The 10,081-nt window shown below is 35.5% G+C and overlaps 1 protein-coding gene across 1 annotated transcript in view; it reads right to left on the reverse strand.

Moving 5' to 3' along the window:
• LOC107300091 (centrosomal protein of 135 kDa) overlaps positions 1–10,081 on the reverse strand; it is a gene marked incomplete at its 3' end in the record, with an annotated part of 31,964 nt that overhangs the window by 8,603 nt on the left and 13,280 nt on the right. The window contains exons 5-10 of the mRNA XM_015829433.1: positions 6,974–7,117; positions 4,267–4,410; positions 2,978–3,055; positions 2,530–2,681; positions 1,793–1,908; positions 288–442 (exon numbers count right to left, since the gene is read on the reverse strand). Coding sequence (XP_015684919.1) covers positions 288–442; positions 1,793–1,908; positions 2,530–2,681; positions 2,978–3,055; positions 4,267–4,410; positions 6,974–7,117 — 789 coding nt within the window. The remainder of the gene's footprint in view (positions 1–287; positions 443–1,792; positions 1,909–2,529; positions 2,682–2,977; positions 3,056–4,266; positions 4,411–6,973; positions 7,118–10,081) is intronic.

Below are 10,081 nucleotides of genomic sequence, written 5' to 3' on the forward strand. Positions count from 1 at the left end.
AGGTTACAAAGGGAACTTATGTCGTGCATGCTCTTCTTTATCAGGCAGATACAATTAAGTTCTTAAGAGTCCCACGTAACACCTTTCCCAGATTGGATGGTTTTCTTATTCCTCTCTTTCCATAAACCTTCTTAATATTATAAAAACAAAGTTGCTAGAAGAAAGAGAAAGAAATTAACAGAATGGAAAAAGAGTTATAGGGGGGAAAAAACACCATCCTGCCCTTTATTCAATAAGAATTAAGATAAAACGGTTCTGATATTCCATTTCCTATTTTGTATAAATACCTTGTTAGCTAAATTGTCTTCTAGATATGCAATTCTTTCAGTTTTTTCATCTATGCTTTCCTGAAGGCTATCTTTTTCCTTATCCAAGGCATTAACAGTACTTCTGAGCAGAATGACAGTCTCACTTTGCGATGAGCTCTTAGTATTGAGTGTATCTGAAAACAGCAAAAAAACAAAAGTTTTAGTTGGTTCACTTGCTTTGACCATGTAAAACTCTAACCCCTGTAAGCACACCAGTATTGATGTATTTGTTCTGGGTTCTTGTGTTCTGGATTATGAGATTGTGGTTGATAAATTCTCTTATTGCTACACTCAACAAATGATTGGGGAAGAATAGTCAGTCATCCCAATTTAACTGAAAAGTATGTTAAAGCTTTGCTTTTTACAAAACTTCTGCTGTTTGCTAATTTCAAACCAGATATGTGACCTTGGAAAGTTAAAATCCTGGTGAAGTTTGGAAATATCTGTCAGAGAATGGCTGCCATTTTGACTTTTAGGTTTCCCCCCCCCAAGTACTATTTGCTTTTTAAAAATGTATGAAGATGTCAGCTCTATGATGACTCTGGGCAGTGTAAAATAAAAACACCAAGAAAATATAGTTTGATTTTTATAATCTACATAGAGATTATAAAAACATCAAGAAAACATAAATTATAAAAATAGGACGGCCCAAAATCTAGAAAAGCAATAAACAAACAAGAACCGTTATATTTCAGATAAATGTAGCTTGTAATCTACACTGCATAATTATTAATGGCATTCTCTCTCTTTCATTAAGTATACTTTGAGGTACTGAAACATGGGATTTTTTTTTGCTTTTTTCTTAATTAAGCTTTAGAATCTGTAATACACATAATCAGAATTTTTTAAAATGCTAATGGAATTATAGCAGAGGGCAGAGCAAAACAATGTACTCAATGCAGATTATACTATACTATTATATTATACTCATACATGAGTATGGTATTCTATCCAATTACTCTATGAATTGGAGCAAACTAGACTTGATGCCCTCAGTTGTATTCTAGCTTTTGTTTAAGATAAGAATTCCCAGAACTTTTATCCCACCCTCTTATTCAAAGATAAAAGACTAGAAGTGTCTATAATTCCTTCTGAGTATTTCTGATGTCAGCATTTGAATATTTTTTTCTGATAAAGAGGCAAAAATGACATTCAAGGAATATGTTCACATTTTTGTAGTTGTTTATACAAAGTCTTTTTATACTTAATTTTGAATCACTTTTCATTAATATGTTGCATGTATACATTTACTATTAACTAATTTGAATAATATAAACTTTACAAAATACATGAAGAAGAAAGTCCAGCAACTAGAATAAATTCAGCCTGAATGCTAAATTCAGCCTCAAGTTTGAACCAAAAAATTACTTGTTTTATTTATGTTCTGTTTACTCCTGTTAAAACCTGACTGTGAATGATTTTGTGCAGAACTGAACTAGATTATTTGTACTTTTTTCTTAATAATACAGTACAACTTCATTCACCTATTTTGTTCTCTAATATCTCAATTTCCTCTTGAGCTGATTGAAGTTCATTTTCTTTAAAAGACAGTTGGTGCTGTATCTCATCTAGGGATTTCTGAATCTGTTCATTTAATAGTCTGTAAAATCAAGACAGTTACGTTAAATATAATATTGGCCACAGGATATGAATCCATTTATACTGTACAGTACCTTCAGTGGGTATTATAATTTATAAAGAAATAGTGAGCTAGATTGAATAAAAGAGCTAAATCAATGCTATACCGTTTTTTTAGACTTCCCAGAATGAAAAATCATGTTTTCCAAAATCGCCCTTTTAATTTTCGTAGGAATGAATATCACCAAACATAATTACATAATTGAAACTGAATGACATTGCTTTTAAGAAATACACCCCCACTTTCCAATGAAATAGACTGTTACCAATTAGGTAACATCATCAGTGTGAACGAGTATGGAATTTGCTGTCTATTTATATTCACTAGCTTGCCCTGCCACTTAATATCACTGGATCAATATTAATCTCTAGAACATGTAAATTAATATAAACTTTTTCTAAACAAATTCAGCATACGTTTTTCTTACTGCTCAATCAGATTAGCCATATTATTACTTCCAGTTTGATTATCAGGCAAATGCAAAGTGGAGACCTCTTTTTTAGGGGCATATCACCGAAGCCACAGCATCAAATGAATTGCAAATGCACATTTAATTGTTATAAAATACATAGCTGAGCTTACTTTAGTGAACTCAATTCTGTCTTATACTGTGAAGAATCTTCAGATGTGTTTAAGAGCTGATGAGTCTTAATGCTTAGTTCATCTTCCAAAGAGCTTATTTTGTCTTTTAACAATGACACTGTAGATATTTGATCAAGACGTTCTGTCTCCAACTGCAGAGCAAAAGAAATTCCAAACCTGCGTGACATTTTTAAACTGAATGTATTTTAGAGACTGCAATTTAAATCAGTCCTTCACAGTATGCTCCACTAAAATGATAGTAAGGATCAATGGCAGTGAAATCCACAATAAGGTAAATTGCCTTGTAGTAACAGGAATTACACACACACACACACACACACACACACACATGGCCCCTATGATTTCTTTTCAAATAATCATGAAATAGTGACTACATAAAAAAAATATGGCTCCAAATCCAATCAGAATATTTGGGCTAAATACTTACTCTTTTCAGAGTGCTTTCCAATCTTGATACTTCCTGTTCCAATTTTAATTTATCTAAAGTATATTCCTCCTGCTGGATCTAGCAAAACAAAGTAAGACAGATCAGTAATGAGCCCTTTCATTAATAATGTTAAAATATCCCCAATTATCCTAACTGCATTTTGGAATAAAAAATTTTAAACTTGACAATGAAACGACTTAATGGTACATGACTGTCAAAAGGAAAATGGCATCTATTTTGTTTTCCTTTAGAACCACAAATATAGTTGAAATAAGAAGCAAAACAAAAAAGCAGAATAACTTATTAATTCAAAGTGAGCATGTATTTTTTTTTCTTGCTTCACTGCATAACCTCTGCATAACACCTTGAACTTCATATAAGCAATTTACTACAGTAGCAGTCCCCAATCTTTTCTGGTTCTGCAGACTGATAGTGACAGTGGCAGGGGGATGGGAAGAGGGGATGGTTTTGCATGAAGCTGCACCGTCGTTTGTGTGGCCAGGTTCCCAACAGAGAAAAAAGTACTTATTTTGATATAGATTAAATCTGGTACCTAGAATTTATGAACAGAAGATGTAGCATGTGTGAAAATTGTTTTCAGATTTTAATTGCTTCCTTCATATGCGGACTTTTTTTATTTAGCATAATTTTATTAACGTGAGGGATGCATTCCTATTTTAATACTTTTATTATATCAAACTAAATTAAAAAAAGAAAAATGCATACATCTACAATTAACAAGATAATATAGTCTTAAAATTAATAAACATAGTAATAAAAATTGTTAAAAGCTGGGAAAAAGAACTAGTCCAAGAAGTTGACTACATTGCTCAAAGGTATTCTCCCTAACTTCTTTGTTAAAAAGTTCCCCAAATGTTTATTTATTTGATTTATATGCCACTTATCTCACTCTGCATAGCAACTCTCAACTCAAATGTTGACAAACAATATACTGTATATCAACAATCAATTATTTCAAATCAGCTGTAAATTTCTCTTTCTAACGTGGCCATTAACATTTGGCCCAAATTCTCAAAATGGCAACATTTTTCTGTTGTAATTTTTTTGGTCTGGGGCATTGTTAAACGTTAGGCAACATTGGAAAAAGAAAGTTTTAGCAATACTCTTAACATAATGCTTATAAAAAAATAAAAATGCACTTTTTGAAATCCTTATGATGTTATCAGTAATAGTCTGAAGTTACAGGACCCAGAGATAGCCACTTTAGATAAGAAACCAGATCAAAATTATTTCATTACTGAAAACTACAGAAAATATTAAAAGCTGACCTTTAATTTCTCCCTTAGTCCTTCTTTCTCTGATACTACTCTTCTAAAATCAGCCAATGCAATATTTCTTTCTTCTTCTGCATGATTTTTTGTTAGAAAACAGGTTTTTTTCTCTCTCCGTAGATGGTTTAATTCATTCTGAGACTAAAAATACAAAATTAAAAAGATGTTTACCCGGCCTTTACTATTTTAAATAAACAACTCAAGGTGTTGAATTTATGCTTTTTCCTCTTCCTATTTTCCCCATAACAACCACATGAGTTGAGAGGAGTTGAGAGACACTGTCTGGCCCAAAGTCACCTAGTCAGCAATCATGCCTAAAGCAGGATTAGAACTCACAGTGTCCTGGCTTCTAGTCTGGTGCCTTAACCATTTGACCAAACTGGCTCTCTAGTTTTTGAAGAAGTCATTAAATACATTATAATTCTATTGCAATTTTTAAAAGGCAAGAACAAAAAGCAAATCATACAAACAGAAATTAAAAGAAAACAATACCCAGCATACTACTTATGAAATGTATAATACTAAACTGAACACAAAAAAGAACATCAACTAGAAAAACTAAAAAAAAAAATATTGATATTTAATGTAATACCCTTATAAAACTAATATATTATATATTTGCAATATTTTACACACACACACACACACACATGTATACATATATACATACATACATACATATATACATACATACATACATATATACACACAGAAAGTTTTTTCCAGACAGACCAGTCTGATTGATGCACCTTGGTATTTTGACTGCTATACTGCAGTTCTACTTATAATCACTTTTGCCTTGCAGCCCCCCAAACTAGGGGCATTAAGCAGGCTCAAGTCACAACTGCGAAGTATTTTTATATCCAAATTTCTTTTTTTCTGACAAAGAGTAAAGAATTAAATTGGGAGACTAAGATGGACCATTTGTGGCTTTTTTGCCTTCATCAGTTAGCCATACCCTTTATGGGATTCGAACCTGGAAAGTTATACATACTAGGCAGTGATTTAGTCACTGAGCCACAGGTTCTCTTCCCCTCTTTTGCCAGCAGAGTCAAGGGAGTAATTATAGGGAGTTCAGACAGATCAGTCTGATTGTGAACACCTTGACATTTTCAACTGCATACTATAAAAAGAGTAAAACTGCAGTATGCAGTTGAAAATGTATATACACATACACACATACACACACACACACACACACGTCTTGAGTTGGTTTTTTTTGATGCACCATGTAAAATATTGCAAAATGTCTCCCAAAGAGAAATATTATTTTTTGATTATTAGAAAATGTAGCCTCTTCAAAAATGGATTCATTTCTGGATTCAATCTTTGATAATTGAAGTAATAATATTTTCCAATCTCTCAATATAAATTTCTTAAGTATTCCCCATATAAGATAAAACCAATACACTTCACTTTCCACAATTTTGTAATATTATTGAAAATAACTTTGACATTTCAACTTGAAAACATTTACACAGACATCTATTTATATGTGCTACATATTCTTTAAAAAGAAACTGGACTTGACCAAATTAGCTAAATATATCTTCAAATTTCCTACATTGCAAACCAAGAAAACCTGGTTCCTAAATTTAACATTACCAAATAATTAATTTAAAGTAACTACCGTATTCCAGACTTTGTCTTTCTACCTATTTTTAAAGTATTTTTTCCTTCATGGAAAAAATTAAAACTATATATTAATAATATTACATATTATTGTTTTAATTATCAATATATATTAGATTATCATATTAATACAAGCTCATATTAATATCAATATAGTAAATTTGATAAATGTTAATATGTATTAACAATATTAAATATTAATATTAAATATTCAGGAGGCTTAGTATCAAAACTCAATCTGCTTCCAATAAACATCAAAGTCTAATTCAGTGGTTCTCAACCTTTTTAATGCCGCGACCCCAACTGGTCGTACGTCGAGGACTAAACTGGTCGTAAGTCGAGGACTAAACCGGCCGTAAGTCGAGGACTACCCAACCGGTTGTAAGTCGAGGACTTTCCCTGCCCGGGAGCGCCACGCATGCGTGTTTCCGCCCCCTGCACCGGCCGAGGCGTAGCTGGCAAGCGGCACAGACGGAGCAGGCCGACCACCAGCTGGCCCAGCCCAAGAGAGGTAAGGCACCTGCCAGAAAAGGGGAAAAAAATGGCGGACAAAAAAAATGGCGGACAGCCTTGCTTGGCGACCCCCATGAAATGGTCGATTGACCCCAAATGGGGTCCCGACCCACAGGTTGAGAACCACTGGTCTAATTGCAATAACCCAGGAAATGAATAATATATTAAACGTACATGCCACCTGACTCAATAGCTCTGGGCAGCTCACACAAATCAAAGTAAATACAATACGCTTAGCCAAGTAATTACTAGACTTTTAACAGAGATACACAATAAGTATATGTATTTTCATGCATATACTTATGCAATGCATTCATGAACTACAAATATGAAATTATGTTGGATGGAATCTCATTCCTTTCATAGAAAGCAAAATACGAGTCATAGGATAAATGATTATCCAATATAGATTAGTATTTTGTTCTGCATTTACATTCTTTTTTCTCATTCTAAACTGGGGTTTGCAATAGTTCAGTAAATCTAGCTTCTTTTTGACGAGACTGCAGATTTTCATTACATTAGTTATATATTACTCTGGATCAAGGTTATATTTATTTACCTGTTCATAAAGGATACTTAATTTATCTTTTTCTACAGTTAGTAGTTTGACATTAGACTGAATTTCTATCATATGCTTTTCAAATCTGTCTAGCATAGACTGTAGCTCATCTCTCTCTCGTATAACTAACCTAAGGTCTTCACTCTGCAAAATAAAGGGGGGGAAAAGGAAAAAGTAAGAATATGCTTTATATAATATATATTCACTCATATTACTAAACAGGTCAATAACATACATATTATTAATGACAGGACTGCAATCCAAAAACAATAATCATTCCACGCTTTATAAATCATGGTTTATTTAGCAAGGAATCATACAAAACTGGCCCTGGATTGTATTGTTAACATTGTCCAGAATTGGGGAATTCTGATTTTATGTCAGTTATCTAGCCAAGATCTCAATATTCAAGCATAGCACTAAAACTTGGTTAAATACATTCTGAACTTTCAGCCTGCAGATCTATTTTACCTCCTCAGGTAGGACCGTGAAACACCCTGTTAATATATTTATTATGGGTAGTTAAAACAAGTCAGTTTCTAACCATTTGCTGCCTAGATTCAAATGCAAATTGCAATTAGGCTAAAAGAGTTTCCATCTTCTCCTGTGGCCATGTTAGAGAGGGAGGAGAAAAATACACAGGCTTGTTGTTCACATATTTTTGTTAATTATAGGGAAATTACTAGATACCTTTACAAATGATATAAATGCTTTTCTATAACAAAATTGCTTTGAGGAAATAGTAGCATTTTCTATTTGGCCTTTGTTTATTGAAGTCTTTTTAAGAATTTCATAAAAAATATGTCACTAAAATAGGTAAAGATAGAGCTACAAATAATTTCTAACCTAATTACAGGTAGTCCTCAACTTATGACCATAAATGAGCCCAAAATTTCTGTTGCCGACAAGACATTTATTAAGTGAGCTTTGCCCCACTTTATCACGTGGTTACATGGTTGTTAAGCGAATCTGGCTTCCCCATTGACTTTGCTTGTCAGAAAATCACCAAAGGGGATCACGTGACCCTGGGACACTGCAACAGTCATAAAAATTAGTCAGTTGCCAAGCATCTGAATTTTGATCACGTGACCATGGGGATGCTACAGCAGTCAAGTGTGAAAAACAAGTATAAGTCACTTTTTTCAGTGCTGTTGTAACTTTGAACAGTCACTAAACCATGGGTCGGCAACCTGCAGCTCCCGAGCCACATATGGCTCTTTGAGCCTTCTCCTGCGGCTCCCAGCCTCCTCTGCCATTTGCAGAGAGAGAAAGACAGAGACAGAGGCACTTGCGCTTCCCTTCTCTCTCTCTCTCTCTGTGTCTGTGTGTAAAAAAGAGAGTGGCCTCACGCTGTTCTCCGACGAGCTGACAAGCTTATTGGGCGGGACTCCTGCCTTGGCTGCATCTCTGCAGGAAGCAGGAAGGGCAGGAGAGAACAGCGTGAAGCCAGCTTGCCAGGTGAGCAGAAGATTGGAGACAGGGAGAGGGGGGGGGAGAGAGAGAGAGAGGGAAAGAGAGGGAGAGAGAAAGAGAGGGGGAGAAAGAGAGGGGGGAGAGAAAAAGAGGGAGAGAGAGAGAGAGAGAGAGAGAGAGGGCAAGAGAGAGAGGGAGAGGAAAGAGAGAGAAAGAGAGAGGGAGAAAAAGAGAGAGGGAGAGAGAGAAAAAGCGCGAGAGAGGGAGAGAAAGAGAGAGTGAAAGAGAGAGAGAGAGAGAACTCATGCACAGCACCCTCTATTTTTTTAATTAAACTCTTCAATCAAGCCCCCCCTCCAGTGCACGCGCACATGCACGCACAGGTTTTGCAGCTCCCAGTGTTTTCTTTTCTGTGGGAAACGGGTCCAAGTGGCTCTTTGAGTGTTTATGGTTGCCGACCTTTGCACTAAACAAACTGTTATAAGCCAAGGACTATCTGTAGCTGAAAGAGATTAATCATGCTTATTAAGAAGGAAATATTGAATTCAATAAAACTGGGGATCAAAGTATGCTAATATTTCGATACTAACCATGCTACATTACCTCATGTTTAACTTTAACTGGGGAAAACTAGTTTTTTTCCCTTATTAAAGTGTATATTATTATTATTATTATTATTATTATTATTATTATTATTATTATTATTATTATTTGATTATATATCTAAACAGTTGAGGATGCTGCCTGACTACATCATTTCTACTGCAGGTAGTCTTCCACTTACGACCACAATTGAGCCCAAAATTTATGCGGTTAAGTAAGAAATTGATCGAGCAAGTTTTACCCATTTTATGACTTTTCTTGCCACATTTGTTAAGTGAATCGTTGCAGTTGTTAAATTAGTAAAATGGTTGTTAAGCGAATCTGGTCTCCCCATTGAGTTTGCTTGTCAGAAAGTCGCAAAAGGGGATCACATGACCTGAATATAAATCACGTGACCACAGCAGTCATATAAGTGTGAAAAATGGTCGTGAGCCGCCACTTTTTTCAGCGCTGTTGTAACTTTGAACGGTCACTAAATGAACAGTTGTAAGTCGAGGACTACCTGTACAATCCTTTTAGGTTTACTGGCTGCTAACAGCTGTTGTGAAGTAATAGGCAGCTGTGATCTGGATTTCCTATTTGACTTCGTAGTCAGGAGTGAGAAGGATGCAAGTTGAGTGCAGAGGAGGAGGAGAAGACATTTAAAAGAAATGAGGCAAGAAATAAAACCTGCTGAAGTATGCGCTTCAAGGTGTTAGTAACAACTTTTAAAGCGCTCCATGGCAATGGACCTAGGTATTTGCAAGACCGCCTCCTACCAAATATCTCCCTTCGACCAGTCCGCTCCCATAGAGAGGGCCTCCTTAGGGTACCGTCGGCCAGCCAATGCCGGCTGGCGACCCCCGGGGGGAGAAGCCTTCTCTGTGGCAGCTCCTGCCCTCTGGAATGACCTGCCCCCCCGACCTACGTACAATTGCGGACCTGCGCCTCTTCCGCCGAGCCCTGAAAACTCATCTGTTCCATGCGGCCGGCCTGGCGTAGTTTTGATTGGGTTTTGTTAGGGGTTTTATATTTTAGAGCAGGCTTTTATGTAATATTTACTGTGATTTTTATTATTGCCTGTTCACTGCCCTGAGTCCCGTAAGGGAGATA

The sequence above is a fragment of the Protobothrops mucrosquamatus genome, unplaced genomic scaffold (genome assembly GCF_001527695.2).
Source record: "Protobothrops mucrosquamatus isolate PMUCROS unplaced genomic scaffold, P.Mucros_1.0 scaffold6118, whole genome shotgun sequence".
Taxonomy (NCBI): Eukaryota; Metazoa; Chordata; class Lepidosauria; order Squamata; family Viperidae; genus Protobothrops; species Protobothrops mucrosquamatus.